The sequence below is a fragment of the Excalfactoria chinensis genome, chromosome 8 (genome assembly GCF_039878825.1).
Source record: "Excalfactoria chinensis isolate bCotChi1 chromosome 8, bCotChi1.hap2, whole genome shotgun sequence".
NCBI lineage: Eukaryota > Metazoa > Chordata > Aves > Galliformes > Phasianidae > Excalfactoria > Excalfactoria chinensis.
The window spans coordinates 22,651,940-22,667,903 of NC_092832.1; the positions used below are offsets into that span (position 1 = coordinate 22,651,940).

General features: G+C 51.0%; 1 protein-coding gene across 7 annotated transcripts in view; it reads right to left on the reverse strand.

Annotated features, from left to right (window-relative positions):
- The window catches only part of RAB3B (RAB3B, member RAS oncogene family), a 41,357-nt gene extending 32,596 nt beyond the window's left edge, over positions 1-8,761 (reverse strand). The window contains exons 1-2 of one of the 7 annotated variants that reach the window (XM_072343483.1): positions 8,295-8,761; positions 4,338-4,415 (exon numbers count right to left, since the gene is read on the reverse strand). In XM_072343483.1, the coding sequence (XP_072199584.1) occupies positions 4,338-4,358 (21 nt within the window). In that variant the 5' untranslated portion in view covers positions 4,359-4,415; positions 8,295-8,761. Of the gene's footprint in view, positions 1-88; positions 174-800; positions 1,205-1,313; positions 1,458-1,556; positions 1,571-2,069; positions 2,649-4,337; positions 4,416-8,294 lie in introns of those variants that run through there. The other 6 variants (XM_072343486.1, XM_072343489.1, XM_072343484.1 and 3 more) reach the window with 6 other exon arrangements.
- Positions 8,762-15,964: the final 7,203 nt, after the last annotated feature.

The window sequence follows — 15,964 nt, forward strand, 5'->3', positions numbered from 1 at the left end:
TTTCTCTAATTGCATGCCATATGTTTAGCTTGTCTCTCTTCTTTCTAATGACGTCTGCACTACATCTACTGAAGAAAGAGCAACATACCTTGAAAACTTCTTTTAAATAATAAATAATAAATAATAAATTTCTGCTATCCACTTGTAGTTCTAAGATTTCCAGACCCAAGAAATGCACCTGTTGCACTGCTTTGTATGTAGGAGACTAACAGATGGCTACTGCAGTCTGTTCTGATAGTGCTGGGGAAACAGCACTCTTTACTCCAGCGGCAGGTTGCCATTTCTGTTGCTCCCATAAATAAGTACCACAACAAGAGCTAAAATCACTGACACTGCATCCAGCTTTGCTGTTCGTGGGGCAGACACTGAGGCAAGCGAAACTAAATAATTCTTTTTAAGACTGCTAGGGAAAATCTGCATCTTTAGCTCATGCACCACTATCGTTTTTATACTTACGAAAGTTCTACCTTCCACATGCACAGATTAAAAAGAATCAAAACACAGCAACAGGAGAAGATGAAACATCGGTTGACAAAAGAAATTTTAGCTAACAGCTGCAAATCCATCCAACATCTCTCAAGACAGCAATTAAACAGAACATGCCTAAAACGCTGCAGGCAATATTTCTAAAGGTAGATGATCCCTTTAGATCAGCTAAAGGGAGCAGGGAGTTGGAGGACACGGGTGAATGCAGAGAAAAGATACAGCCTCAGATTCTTCCTCCTCTTGTGATCCTAAACTGGATTCAGAAACCAAAAAGTAATTGCAGAGTCTGAAACCTCAACACAGCTGCAACTCACCAAGCAACCCTGGGCTTCTCTATAGCTTCACAGCTCCAACACTCAGCCAGAGAAGACAAGTCCCTGCCTTTTCATCTCTATTTGTACCATAGCAGAAGACAACGACACAGACTGAACTAACTACAGAGAGAGAGCAAGTTTCATCCTGCAGTATGCCACAGTTTTGATCACTGATGCTGTTTCAAAATCTATCTACTGTCAGGCAGATTAAGGTTTGGCTCCTTATAAGGAGTCAGGGCTGTCTGCAAACAGGCACAGCAGCAGCTCAGATCTGATAAGCAGCTGCTTGTCCACTTCCTTATCAAAACTTGCTCACACATTCAATTTCACTTGCTGAAAAAAGTGTTTAATATCCACCGTATTTAAAAAGCTATAAACCCAAAACAGTGTCCAAAGCCAGGTTATGCTGATATCCCAATTTAAATTAAGTTCCCAGCAGAGGAGAAACAAATTGTTGTGCGTGTTTTATTTAAGTTAAAACCGAGTGGTTTTGCTTTATCTCTGATTACACACCTGCAACATTCCCACACAGAAAAGGCCACACAGACCTTTCACAGGTTGTGTTTATGAGGACAGCTCTGAAGAGCTCCAGCTGCAGCTTGATACCTAACAGTTGCACTGCATGCAGTCACATCTTCCCACAAGCAGTTCTCTGCAGGATACAATCCAGCCCTGATACACACAGTTCTCAACTTCAGCTGCTAGTCAGTGCTTGCAAGCACTCCAAAACAACCCAAGTACAAATTTTCTTCTCACCAGCGCATCAGAAAAGCACTCTTCTATTCATCTCTTATAGTTCCTAACACAGCTCAGCATCCAGTTGACTTCCACGCACGCAGTCAGGTGCACACATTCAGTGCCTCAGCTCAAATCCTAGAAATCTCAGCTGCAGGAATTAGGAATCCAGATTAGTTGATTAATGCCATCACTGAGCTGGAGGATAGTGCAAAGTTCTCTGAATAATTTATCTTCCTCGTACAGAGATATAGTTCCACAAGTGCCATTGACAGTGCACCTGCACTTGATAACAAACAAACAAAAAATCTCCACCACTTCTCCATTTCAAGTCTCTGCAAGTGGAAAAGTGAGATGTCTTCATTACTAGAAGCATGGCAATTTAAAGACTTAGAGGTAGACAGAGTTTTCCACTCATCAGTGTCTTCTTCCTATCACCACCTTTACGGAAACCACCTGCAAACTTCAAGCCATTCTTTTAAATGACACTGCTGCTTCCATTACCCCCCTAGATTGCTCTAATCAAAAGCGTACCTGGCTACAAATGCCACTCTCCAATCCCAGTTCAAAAAGCAATTACAGAAGGCGACCAGCTGGAGCAGCTTTGTTAGAGGCACAATGCAGAAAATAAGATCAGAGGATACTTGCAGAGGATGCGGTGCAGTTGTCATAGAAGCACACCTCTTGCTGCCTGGCACCGGGAGCTGGGCTGTGCGTGAGATGCTGCAGGTTCTGTAACATCACAGGCAGTGCTGGAGCACAAGCATTTCAAAGAGAATTCCACCTCCTTGCTTGAATTTGACTTTTCCTTCCTCTTTCTCCTTCTGTGATCACTGAAGTGAAACTGGAAGGACAGTGTTACTTATTTCTGATGGCACATCGTTACTGAAGCTCCACTCAACAAGCATTTGGGCTGAAAGCCCTCAGAGGGCTGCCCCAGAACTTGTGCTCAAATCCCCAAGCCAAGACTCCCAATTCCTTTCTCGAGTCTCCACATTCCTCTCACTCTCTCATTGCTCCAGGCTTTCCCTTGTCAGGACTCCACAATGAACTGGTTCAGAGAACAGGCAGATCCCAGCTGAAAATAATTCCTCCTTCAACTTCTGTTCTGTGGGGCTGCTTCTGAAGTTGGTTCAGCTCCTGATGCAGCACAACTGGGGGAGCCAAGCAGAGTGCACTGAGCAGTGGAATGGCAGTCACTAAGCCACTGAGATGAAGCTCATCGAATCATTATGATGCTAGAAGACCTCTAAGATCACCAAGTCTAATCCCAACCCAGCCCCCAAGCCCACTGGTTGTGTACCTCAGTGCCACATTGCCACAACTGCGGAACACCTCCAGTGACGGCGACCCCACCACCTCCCTGGGCAGCCTGTGCCACTGCATCACCACTCTTGCTGAGAAGGAATTTTTCCTAATATCCAACCTGAACCTCTCCTAGTGCAACTTAAGGCATCTCAGCCTCGAGCTCACGCAACAAAATCTTAATCAGAGCTTATTAGCCACCAAAGAACACAGACAGGGCTGCTCCCATGTCCCACTCTCTCACAACACCAGCCTTTGGGAGGGTCTCCATGCCTGCCCTCAGCCGCCTCACTTAAAAACTAAACAGGCTCACATGGATGGCACTTATACTCAAAACTGCAGAGAAAGAAATATGTACAATATTAACATGATCAATCTATGCACTCCGTATATTACACATGCTGTGCAGTTCTGACAGCTGCAACGTCTTTTAATACTCGTCACTGCTTTATGTTTAAAGCCCAAACTGACATTTACCACAACTGCTTTGTGTTATATACCAGTGGCAATTTAAAAACGATAGCTTAACTGTTTTGTCATCATCAAATCACCCTATTTCAAAGTCACAACCTCCTTTTTCTTACTTCCATCTTACTGCTCCTGCACTCAGGATCAGCCAACAAAGACCAGACAACAAGGCAGTCTATCACTTAAAAGGACTAAGCAGTAACAGCATGGAACAAGAGAAGAGGCACAGTCACAAGTACAGCTGTACCTTTTTGACTCCTGGCTATCCACGGTCACTGACAAATGGGGAAGGAAGAGAAAAGGATCACCAGATACACTCACTTCAAAGGAGAAATAGTAAGGCTAAGGAAAGGCAGAGGCAGAAAACAAATGACATAGTTCTGAAGTCAACATGCAGTGCTACAGACAAATAGATCAGCAGTGTGCCAAGGACTCACAGGAACGCAGTCAGGAGCACTGGAGGCAACTCTGAGAATGATACAAACGATGACAGAAACCATGCTGTAAGGTACATGGCAGGGAAGAAACATAAAAGCAGCTAAACAAGAGGACTGTCACCCCTTCTGTTCAGAACTGAGCAGCAATCCACAAAAGACATTACTCACATGCAGCATCACCTCTTTTCAATAGACTTAATTGTTTTTTGTGTTGTTTGTTTTGTTTCCAATAGAGTATTAAGAAGTATGTCTACATTAAAAATATTCCTGATCACAAGCTGCACATGTAAGTCAATTCTCTGTTCTAAGAACCCATTCCTTTATGTGCTCTATCATCTGACAAAAGGAAGTGTTGATGTTTTGGTTTTTTTTCCATTTCAGGACTAAAACTAAATTCTGAATAAGATCTCTATCTCCTAATGGAATTTTACAGCCAATACAAACTGTCCTAAGACGAAAGCTCATAAAGGAAATAAGGCCATGCCCTTAAGGTCTTATATACTAGGACTACGAGAGATTTATCAGAAGCAGAAAACACAGAATGAGCAATTAGCATAATTTCTAATAAGTATGGCAAGCAAGCGATAGTTACCAATTTAGATCTATAATCCATGAGACAGATGGAGGCTTTGCTGTGAGTTATATGAATCAAGAGTGGTCACTGTTGAACCTGCGATGTAGAAGCAAAAGGATTACTATGTTTATGATAAAGATGGATAATGAGAATATTACGTAAGACACTAATGAGTAGATAGATTAGACTGCAAACACACTGCTGTATAAAGGTCTGAACTTCCTTCACTGGAAGTAGAGGGGAAAGCCCTGCAGCACACAAAGCAAAGAGAAACGGTGTTTGAGTTTGTAACAGATACTGAGATAACGGTAGATAATTGAAGCTACCTATAAATTTGAAGCAAAACTTATTAAAAAGAAGTCCTCTAGGTTAATCTGAAGTTTAATTTCCTGAGATGCTCTAGAAGACAGGAATTGTTACACCCTACTTCCCTCTCTGAAGGAAAGAGAGCCACGGAGCACCTGAAATGCACCTGCATGTACTTCTGTTTTCAAGACAGACTGGGCCCAAGTCTACTGCATGGCAATTACAACTGGACATGCATATACAACCCCCTTAACAGCACATCTATATAGCAATACCTGCCTTAAAGCAAGTTTTATTCCAGATTTAGACCAGAAAAGTCTCTTACAGAATTCCGCCCTCTTTCTCACACTCACTATGACCTAAAGGCCAATTTCATCTCTGATGCATTTCTTCTCCATCAAACAAGGGTGAACCCCCCTGTGCTACCTTGACTTACACTGCACTGCCTTGTGGAGCGTGCTGGAACACCCAGGTGTTATGGTTTTGTAATTCGGTTGGTGTTGCTGTTCCACATCAGAACATCATGTAGGATAATGGGAGTTAAGGGGACAAGTCTATTTTCCTGCGGACTGCCTTAAATGGGCATGTGGGGAGCGGCACCGGAGGGGAGGTCGGGAAGGGGACGGGGTTTGTGGCCCGGCGGAGGGGAGGTCGGGAAGGGGACGGGGTTTGTGGCCCGGCGCCCTGCGAGGAGGCGGCGTGGTCGGGACTTCTCGCCTCCCGCAGCCCGTCGGTGAGATTGGGATTTGGTTTTCTCCTTGTTGAAACTCTCTCGTTGTTGTTTAGTGTTCCTGGGTTTATTGAACTGCCGTTCGTTCTCAGATCATCCTTTCTTCATTTTTCTTCCTCCCAGACCCATTCGCGGTCTCCCTTCCCGTCCCCTCTCCCGGAGCGCACATGGCCGGGCCGCGCCGCACCGCGCTGTTAGGGAAGGGAGGTACTTTTGTTCCTGCTCCCCTGGGTTTGTTCCCCTGTCACAAGGGAGCTCTAGAGAGAACCCCGTGACACCAGGCAAACTCAGACTGTCTAGAAACGAGCTGCAGTCACCTACAGCAATTTGGAACCGGCGAGGACAAATCCCTTCTCATGACCCACACAGCTGATAAGTGCCCCACCTGGCTCACAAAGGGGCACCTGTCCCTTGCCCAGACTACTCCACATTTTGCTTGTTTCTGGCTCTGTGTTCTCACAGCCCTGTCCTCTGCAGTAGTTGTTCTCTGTAGCTGCCTCTGTCTCTCATTTCAGCACCAGCAATGGCTGCAAGGAACCTTTTATTTTTTGAAGCATCATCCAACCAATGGAATTGCTACATCTAGAACAAAAATAAGCGGAAACACAGATTTTTTTTTTTTTTAATGTTTTATTATTAAATTCAGTAATCTTCACAATTCGATTTTTGTAGTGGATTTAGTCTGGAATTTGCATACAATTATTAAGTTGTACATATATATGTATCTATATCTAATATGCCTTTAAGCAAAGTGATTAGTTTATTACTTGCTGTTTAGATTTGAGAACAAAAGCTTTAAAAAGTCTGCTAAGAATTTGCTGGAGGTGGTCCCAGACTGGGTCCAGGGGGAAGGGCAAGTTGAAGGACTTCTGCTCCATGCCCAGGGGCTCCTTCTTCAGGCCTTCTGAACTGACGACTGTTGATCCTGTACTGGACACATCAGGGAAAAGCGGAAAGACCAAGCCAACGGGGCCAGTTGGATGCCTGGTGCTCAGCGTCGACAGGCAGTTGCTTCTCAGGGAAGACCGTCTTGCTGAGTCGTTCCTGGATCCTGGGAAGCCACCAGGGCCCCTTGAAGGTCTTCTGACTCATCTCCAGGGGCTGCTGCTTTGGGCCTTCTGTAACAGCGGCCTTGCTGATCCGGTACTGGATGCATTTCAGGCAGGAGAAAAGGCCCAGCCTACAGGTGCAGTCCAAAGCCTTTCTCCGTGTAGACAGGCTGCTGCTCCTGACGAAAGACCATCTTGCTGTCACGCTTCCAGATCCTGATAGGGTATGCTGAAAGTCAATGCCAGTATGCCCCCTTGAAGGCTTCCGGTTTTGTGCCCTTGGCCTCTTCTTTGGGACCTCTCCACTGACGACTCTGCTGACCCTGTACCAGACCAGTCTGGGACAAGGGAAAAGGCCAAGGCAACGGGGCCGGTTGGACACCTGTTGCTCAATATCAACAGGCAGTTTCTTCTTAGGGAAGACCATCTTGCTGAACCTTTCCTGGATCCTGGACGGACAAACTGGAAGGCCAGAACACCAGGGCCCCTTGAAGGTCTTCTGACTCATCTCCAGGGGCTGCTGCTTTGGGCCTTCTGTAACAACGGCCCTGCTGATCCGGTACTGAATATGTTTCAGGCAGGGGAAAAGGTCCAGGCTGCAGGTGCAGTCCAAAGCCTGATTCTCGCTGTAGACAGGCTGCTGCTTCTGACGAAGGACAATTTTGCTGACACTCTTCCAGATCCTGATAGGATATGCTGAATGTCCATGCCGGTATGGCCCCTTGAAGGCTTCCTGTTCCAGGCCCTTGGCCTCTTGCTTTGGTACCTCTCCACAGACGACTGCTGACCCTGTACCTGACCCATGTCAGGCAGGGAAGAAGGCCACGCCGACAGGCCCAGTTGGACGCCTGGAGCCGGGTCTCAACAGGAAGCTGCTTCTCCGGGATGGCCGGCTTTTTCTTGTTGTCAGAGACCTGGCCCTGAAAGCTGGAATGGCCAAGGCTGTCTCTGGGATATGAAAATATGGCCAATGCTGTGAACTTGTCAGAAGGGAGGAGCTGTGGCCAGAGCCACATCCAGGTGCCTTTCAGCCCCCGGCACAGCTCTGCGGTGCAAAGCACAGCTGCAGTGATTGCCCTGGGATGGTTCTCTGCCCCACGGAGCTCCTACAGAACTGCTCCCAGGCACTGTTCATCAGATTGCAGAAAAGCCCCTTGAAACACCGACATTATGGGATAGTAACCGGCGTGCTCACAAACGCCGTGTTTTCTGCTTTGCTGCACCTTTGCTGTAGTAAGTAATAAAAGCTGGTAAAACCTAGAAGCCGCTCTTCTCTCATTTTGTGACTTGACAATGCGTGCAACCCGAAAAGCGAGCAGCACAATTCTGCCACAACGGCAGGGAGGTTTGGTTCAGTGGCAGCGCGTGCTCCTGCCTCCCGACCCGTGTTACAAACCCGCCCGGCTGCACTGGCAGCCAGGGCTCAGGAAACACGCGCACCACCACCACCTCCAGGTGCAACGAACAGCAAAGAGCGGCTTCGAGCTGCGCGCTCGCACACGGCAGTCCGCAGATGCAACTCTGCGAATGCCTCCGCAGCCTCACGGCCAAAGCACCACCACAGCCCCATCGCAGCGCGGTGTAGGAGCGCTGACGTCCTCAGCTCGGGAAGGAAGTAGAGCACGGGAACAGCACGTCTCTGCGAGTCCCAAACAAGCCGCGCTGCTGTGAACCTCCACAGACGTTGGTCACCACAAGCACGCCGCTGACCTCCACACCCCGCGGGCATGGAGCGCGCACACCCCCGTCCCACCGACCGCCCTCACGGCAGCGAGCAGCTGCCGGCCCCCCCGAGCCGCCCCGAGGGCCTCCGAGGAGGGGCGGGGGGAGGCGCCTTCCCGCCCGCTCGCACGGGGCGCTGAGGGGACGGCGCCCCGACGGAGCTCCTACCTGGGCCGGCGGACGGCAGCGGAGCGGCAGCGCTGCGCTGAGCCGCGATCGGGTCCCGAGGCCGGTGCTCGCGTGGCGGGAGCCGCCCCCCCGCCGGCACCTGAGGCGGCCACGGAGGCGGAGCCGCTCTCAATCCCGGGCGACGGCGGAGCCGCGGCGCGGTCCTAGTCCTGGCCCGCTGCTCTGGGGCCGAGGGCGCGATGGCAGCCCCGAGGAGATCCCACCGGGTGCCGCTCAGCCCACGCTGCGCACCGGGGGCGGGGATCGCCTCGGGAGGCTGCGAGTGCGGTCAGCTCCGGACGGGCGGGAGCGCTCCGTGCCCGCGGGTGTCGCGGCGCCGTTAACTCTGGAGCCCGGCGATGGCTGCTGCGGGGCGCGGACTGCTGCTGCTTCTGCGCTGTTGGGAAGAGAAAGAGGTGAAATAGCGGTGTGTGCCCCGCACCTCTGCAGCTGCGGCGAGAAGGCTACAAAAGGCCTCTCGTCCTTCGAGTCCTACAGACAGACCCCAAGTTCCGAGTTAGAGCCTCGATTTGTGCTGTGCCCTCACTGTGGCGGGGAAAGCAGCCTCTAAAACAGAGCTCTGGGACAAAGTGTCCACCTAGGATCCCTCTCAGGGAGGGCCATTCTCCCAGCGTGTGTCACCCTGTGGATGAGCCAGTCCTGTGGGGAGAGGTAATGGACCTCAGGGAGTGTGATCTCCTTGGAAGCTTTGGCAGACAAGGTCTCTGTGGTTCCCTGCTCCCCACCAGCAGCCCCCTTCCTCTGTGATGCATCTCAATCACTCACCTGTTCTTAAGGTCTTTCGGCCTTTCTCCAGAGGCCCTGAGCAACCCTCATCAGGTGCCAAAACACGATGATGAACAAGCCCTCTAGAAAGAGCCGGACTAATGCACCTTGGGCAAAGTAGTCCCAGACTGGGTCCAGGGGGAAGGACAAGGTGAACAACTTCAGCTCCATGCCCTCTGTGATGATGATTCTGCTGACCCTGTTTTGGACCCATCTGGGAAAAGCGGAAAGTCCAAGCCAAAGGGACCAGCTGGACTCCTGGTGCTCAGCGTTGACAGGCAGTTTCTTCTCACCCAGTTTCTTCTCAGGTAAGACCATCTTGCGGGCTCTTTCCTGGATCCTGGGATGCCACCAGGGCCCCCTGAAGGTCTTCTGACTCATCTCCAGGGGCTGCTGCTTTGGGCCTTTTTTAACAACAGCGGTGCTGATCTGGAACTGGATGCATTTCAGGCAGGAGAAAAGGCCCAACCTGCAGGTGCAGTTCGAAGCCTGCTTCTCGCTGTCGACAGGCTGCTGCTCCTGATGAAGGACCATCTTGCTGACACTCCTCCAGATCCTGACAGGATATGCTGAAAGTCCATGCCAGTATGGCCCCTTGAAGGCCTCCTGTTTTGTGCCCTTGGCCTCTTGCTTTGGGACCTCTCCACTGACAACTCTGCTGACCCTGTGCCGGACCGATCTGGTGAAAGCAGAATGGCGAAGCCAAAAGGGCCGGTTGGACACCTGGTGCTCAGCGTCGACAGGCAGTTTCTTCTCAGGTAAGACCGTCTTACGGGCTCTTTCCTGGATCCTGGGAAGCCACCAGGGCCCCTTGAAGGTCTTCTGGGTCAGCTCCAGGGGCTGCTGCTTTGGGCCTTCTGTAACAACAGCGGTGCTGATCCGATACTGAATACATTTCAGGCAGGGGAAAAGGCCCAGGCTGCAGGTGCAGTTCGAAGCCTGCTTCTCACAGTAGACAGGCTGCTGCTCCTGATGAAGGACCATCTTGCTGACACTCCTCCAGATCCTGACAGGATATGCTGAATGTCCATGCCAGTATGACCCCTTGAAGGCTTCCTGTTCCGTGCCCTTGGCCTGCTCCTTTGAGACCTCTCCAATGACGACTCTGCTGACCCTGTACCTGACCCATGTCGGGCAGGGAAGAAGGCCAAGCCGACAGGCCCAGCCGGACGCCTGGAGCCGGGTCTCAACAGGAAGCTGCTTCTCAGGGATGGCTGGTGTTTTCTTGTTGTCAGAGACCTGGCCCTGAAAGCTGGAATGGCCAAGGCTGTCTCTGAGATATGAAAATATGGCCAAAGCCACAGTCAGGGAGAGAGTCAAGCTGAAATTCATGCTCTTCTCTCCCAAGGAACACACACTGCACTCAAATTGGCTGTCACCCTGAACAGAGCTCCAGAGGTAACCACCAGCACAGAGGGCTGCCCTGCGAAAATGGGCTGGGTGAGGCTGCCCACCGGACTCTACAGAGGCTGCTGTCACGCCCGGCTTTGTGATGTCACAAACGAGACTGTGACACAGGACACGCTCACGCCCACTTGGAACCCTGCAAAAGTACCTCCCTTCCCTAACAGCGCGGTGCGGCCCGGCCACGTGCGCTCTGGGAGAGGGGAAGGGAGACCGGAATGGGTCTAGGAGGAAGAAAGAAATGAAGAAAGAAACGATGATCTGAGAACGAACGGCAGTTTAATAAACCCAGTAACACTAAACAACAACAAGAGAGTTTCAACAAGGGGAAAACCAAATCCCAATCTCACCGACGGGCTGTGGGAGGCGAGAAGTTTGAGGCATCTCAGCCTCAAACTCATACAACAAAATCTTAATCAGAGCTTATTAGCCACTAAAGAACACCCTTCTCAGTCAAGGTGTCTCTCCTGCCTTTATTTCCCCCCTTGTTCTAATACTGGTTAGAAAAAGAAGCCTATGGCCCTAAGTCACCTCCATGGGAAAGCAGCCCTCGTGGCTTTCTGTGGTCACTGACACAGGTCAGAGAGGTGGCTCCACACAGCTCTGCTCTTTAATTTGTGACCAACGCTGTGGTGAAAACCTGAAGGTTTTGTAGAACAACACAAGCCATCCAAATGATGCTGCTCTGACAAATCCGTAACAGTGACTATGGATGCCTTGGTTCTGCAATTACAGCCTGCAGACAATTACAGTGAAAAGCAGTATGTGACCAGTCCAAAGTTGATGGTGTTGCCCAGAAATCAACTGTTGTATCTCACCGTGAACTTATTTACAGTGGGGGGGAAAAAACAAAAAAGGTTGAATTTGGGTGTTTCCAGTCCATATCATTTTGGATTCAAACTCATTGAAAGCTCCTCTTCTGTATCTGCTTGCAGACCAGAAACAATACATCCGATCACTACTTTGGAAGTCTGCGTATCAGCCACCACACACACCTGATCACAGACAGGGCTGCTCCCATGTCCCACTCTCTCACAACACCAGCCTCTGGGAGGGTCTCCATGCCTGCCCTCAGCCGCCTCACTTAAAAACAGAACAGGCTCACATGGATGGCACTTACACTTAAAACTGCAGAGAAAGAACTATCTGCAATATTAACATGATCAATCTATGCACTCCGTATATTACACATGCTGTGCAGTTCTGACAGCTGCAGCGTCTTTTAATACTCGCCACTGCTTTATGTTTAAAGCCCAAACTGACATTTACCACAACTGCTTTGTGTTATATACCAGTGGCAATTTAAAAACGATAGCTTAACTGTTTTGTCATCATCAAATCACCCTATTTCAAAGTCACAACCTCCTTTTTCGTACTTCCATCTTACTGCTCCTGCACTCAGGATCAGCCAACAAAGACCAGAAAACAAGGCAGTCTATCACTTAAAAGGACTAAGCAGTAACAGCATGGAACAAGAGAAGAGGCACAGTCACAAGTACAGCTGTACCTTTTTGACTCCTGGCTATCCACGGTCACTGACAAATGGGGAAGGAAGAGAAAAAGATCACCAGATGCACTCACTTCAAAGGAGAAATAGTAAGGCTAAGGAAAGACAAATAGATCAGCAGTGTGCCAAGGCTCACAGGAACGCGGTCAGGAGCACTGGAGGCTGGGTCCACACACAGACTGGGCCCAAGTCTACTGCATGGCAATTACAACTGGACATGCATATGCAACCCCCTTAACAGCACATCTATATAGCAATACCTGCCTTAAAGCAAGTTTTATTCCAGATTTAGACCAGAAGAGTGTTACAGAATTCAGCCCTCTTTCTCACACTCACTATGACCTAAAGGCCAATTTCATCTCTGATGCATTCCTTCTCCATCAAACAAGGGTGAACCCCCCTGTGCTACCTTGACTTACACTGCACTGCCTTGTGGAGCGTGCTGGAACACCCAGGTGTTATGGTTTTGTAATTCGGTTGGTGTTGCTGTTCCACATCAGAACATCATGTAGGATAATGGGAGTTAAGGGGACAAGTCTATTTTCCTGCGGACTGCCTTAAATGGGCATGTGGGGAGCGGCACCGGAGGGGAGGTCGGGAAGGGGACGGGGTTTCTGGCCCGGCTCCCTGCGAGGAGGCGGCGTGGTCGGGACTTCTCGCCTCCCGCAGCCCGTCGGTGAGATTGGGATTTGGTTTTCTCCTTGTTGAAACTCTCTCGTTGTTGTTTAGTGTTCCTGGGTTTATTGAACTGCCGTTCGTTCTCAGATCATCCTTTCTTCATTTTCTTCCCTCCCAGACCCATTCGCGGTCTCCCTTCCCGTCCCCTCTCCCGGAGCGCACATGGCCGGGCCGCGCCGCACCGCGCTGTTAGGGAAGGGAGGTACTTTTGTTCCTGCTCCCCTGGGTTTGTTCCCCTGTTACGAGGGAGCTCTAGAGAGAACCCCGTGACACCAGGCAAACTCTGACTGTCTAGAAACGAGCTGCAGTCACCTACAGTAATTTGGAACCGGCGAGGACAAATCCCTTCTCATGACCCACACAGCTGATAAGTGCCCACCTGGCTCACAAAGGGGCACCTGTCCCTTGCCCAGACTACTCCACATTTTGCTTGTTTCTGGCTCTGTGTTCTCACAGCCCTGTCCTCTGCAGTAGTTGTTCTCTGTAGCTGCCTCTGTCTCTCATTTCAGCACCAGCAATGGCTGCAAGGAACCTTTTATTTTTTGAAACATCATCCAACCAATGGAATTGCTACATCTAGAACAAAAATAAGCGGAAACGCAGATTTTATTTTTTTAAATGTTTTATTATTAAATTCAGTAATCTTCACAATTCGATTTTTGTAGTGGATTTAGTCTGGAATTTGCATACAATTATTAAGTTGTACATATATATGTATCTATATCTAATATGCCTTTAAGCAAAGTGATTAGTTTATTACTTGCTGTTTAGATCTGAGAACAAAAGCTTTAAAAAGTCTGCTAAGAATTTGCTGGAGAAGGGCAAGTTGAAGGACTTCTGCTCCATGCCCAGGGGCTCCTTCTTCAGGCCTTCTGAACTGACGACTCTGTTGATCCTGTACTGGACTCATCAGGGAAAAGTGGAAAGGCCAAGCCAACGGGGCCGGTTAGACCATCATGCAGGCTCTTTCCTGGATCCTGGGAAGCAACCAGGGCCCCTTGAAGGTCTTCTGACTCATCTCCAGGGGCTGCTGCTTTGGGCCTTCTGTAACAACGTCCCTGCTGATCCGGTACTGAATATGTTTCAGGCAGGAGGAAAGGCCCAGCCTACAGGTGCAGTCCATATCCTGCTTCTCAGTGTAGACAGGCTGCTGCTCCTGATGAAGGACCATCTCGCCGACACTATTCCAGATCCTGATAGGGTATGCTGAAAGTCCATGCCAATATGGCCCCTTAAAGGCTTCCTGTTATGTGCCCTTGGCCTCTTCTTTGGGACCTCTCCAGTGACGAAACTGCTGACCCTGTACCAGACCAGTCTGAGAGAAGGGAAAAGGCCAAGGCAACGGGGCCGGTTGGAGACCTGTTGCTCAATATCAACAGGCAGTTTCTTCTCAGGGAAGACCATCTTGCTGGACCATTCCTGGATCCTGGACGGCCAAACTGGAAGGCCAGACCACCAGGGCCCCTTGAAGGTCTTCTGACTCATCTCCAGGGGCTGCTGCTCTGGGCCTTCTGTAGCAACAGCCCTGCTGATCCGGTACTGAGTATGTTCCAGGCAGGAGAAAAGGCCCAGCCTACAGGTGCAGTCCGAAGCCTGCTTCTCGCTGTAGATGGGCTGCTGCTCCTGACGAAGAACCATCTTGGTGTCACTCTTCCAGATCCTGATAGTGTACGTTGAAAAGCCAGGCCAGTATGACCCCTTGAAGGCTTCCTTTTCCAGGCCTTTGGCCTGCTCCTTTGAGACCTCTCCAATGAGGACTCTGATGACCCTGTACCTGACCCATGTCGGGCAGGGAAGAAGGCCACGCTGACAGGCCCAGCCGGACGCCTGGAGCCGGGTCTCAACAGGAAGCTGCTTCTCAGGGATGTCTGGTGTTTTCTTGTCAGAGACCTGGCCCTGAAAGCTGGAACGGCCAAGGCTGTCTCTGAGATGAGACAACATGGCCAATGCCGTGGACTTGTCAGAAGGGAGGAGCTGTGGCCAGAGCCACATCCAGGTGCCTTTCAGCCCCCGGCACAGCTCTGCGGTGCAAAGCACAGCTGCAGTGATTGCCCTGGGATGGTTCTCTGCTCCACGGTGCTCCTACAGAACTGCTCCCAGGCACTGTTCATCAGATTGCAGAAAAGCCCCTTGAAACACCGACATTATGGGATAGTAACCGGCGTGCTCACAAACGCCGTGTTTTCTGCTTTGCTGCACCTTTGCAGTAGTAAGTAATAAAAGCTGGTAAAACCTAGAAGCCGCTCTTCTCTCATTTTGTGACTTGACAATGCGTGCAACCCGAAAAGCGAGCAGCACAATTCTGCCACAACGGCAGGGAGGTTTGGTTCATGGCAGCGCGTGCTCCTGCCTCCCGACCCGTGTTACAAACCCGCCCGGCTGCACTGGCAGCCAGGGCTCAGGAAACACGCGCACCACCACCACCTCCAGGTGCAACGAACAGCAAAGAGCGGCGTCCCGAGGCCGGTGCTCGCGTGGCGGGAGCCGCCCCCCCGCCGGCACCTGAGGCGGCCACGGAGGCGGAGCCGCTCTCAATCCCGGGCGACGGCGGAGCCGCGGCGCGGTCCTAGTCCTGGCCCGCTGCTCTGGGGCCGAGGGCGCGATGGCAGCCCCGAGGAGATCCCACCGGGTGCCGCTCAGCCCACGCTGCGCACCGGGGGCGGGGATCGCCTCGGGAGGCTGCGAGTGCGGTCAGCTCCGGACGGGCGGGAGCGCTCCGTGCCCGCGGGTGTCGCGGCGCCGTTATCTCTGGAGCCCGGCGATGGCTGCTGCGGGGCGCGGACTGCTGCTGCTTCTGCGCTGTTGGGAAGAGAAAGAGGTGAAATAGCGGTGTGTGCCCCGCACCTCTGCAGCTGCGGCGAGAAGGCTACAAAAGGCCTCTTGTCCTTCGAGTCCTACAGACAGACCCCACGTTCCGAGTTAGAGCCTCTATTTGTGCTCTGCCCTCACTGTGGCGGGAAAAGCAGCCTCTAAAACAGAGCTCTGGGACACAGTGTCCACCTAGGATCCCTCTCAGGGAGGGCCATTCTCCCAGCGTGTGTCACCCTGTGGACGAGCCAGTCCTGTGGGGAGAGGTAATGGACCTCAGGGAGTGTGATCTCCTTGGAAGCTTTGGCAGACAAGGTCTCTGTGGTTCCCTGCTCCCCACCAGCAGCCCCCTTCCTCTGTGATGCATCTCAATCACTCACCTGTTCTTAAGGTCTTTCGGCCTTTCTCCAGAGGCCCTGAGCAACCCTCATCAGGTGCCAAAACACGATGATGAACAAGCCCTCTAGAAAGAGCCGGACTAATGCAC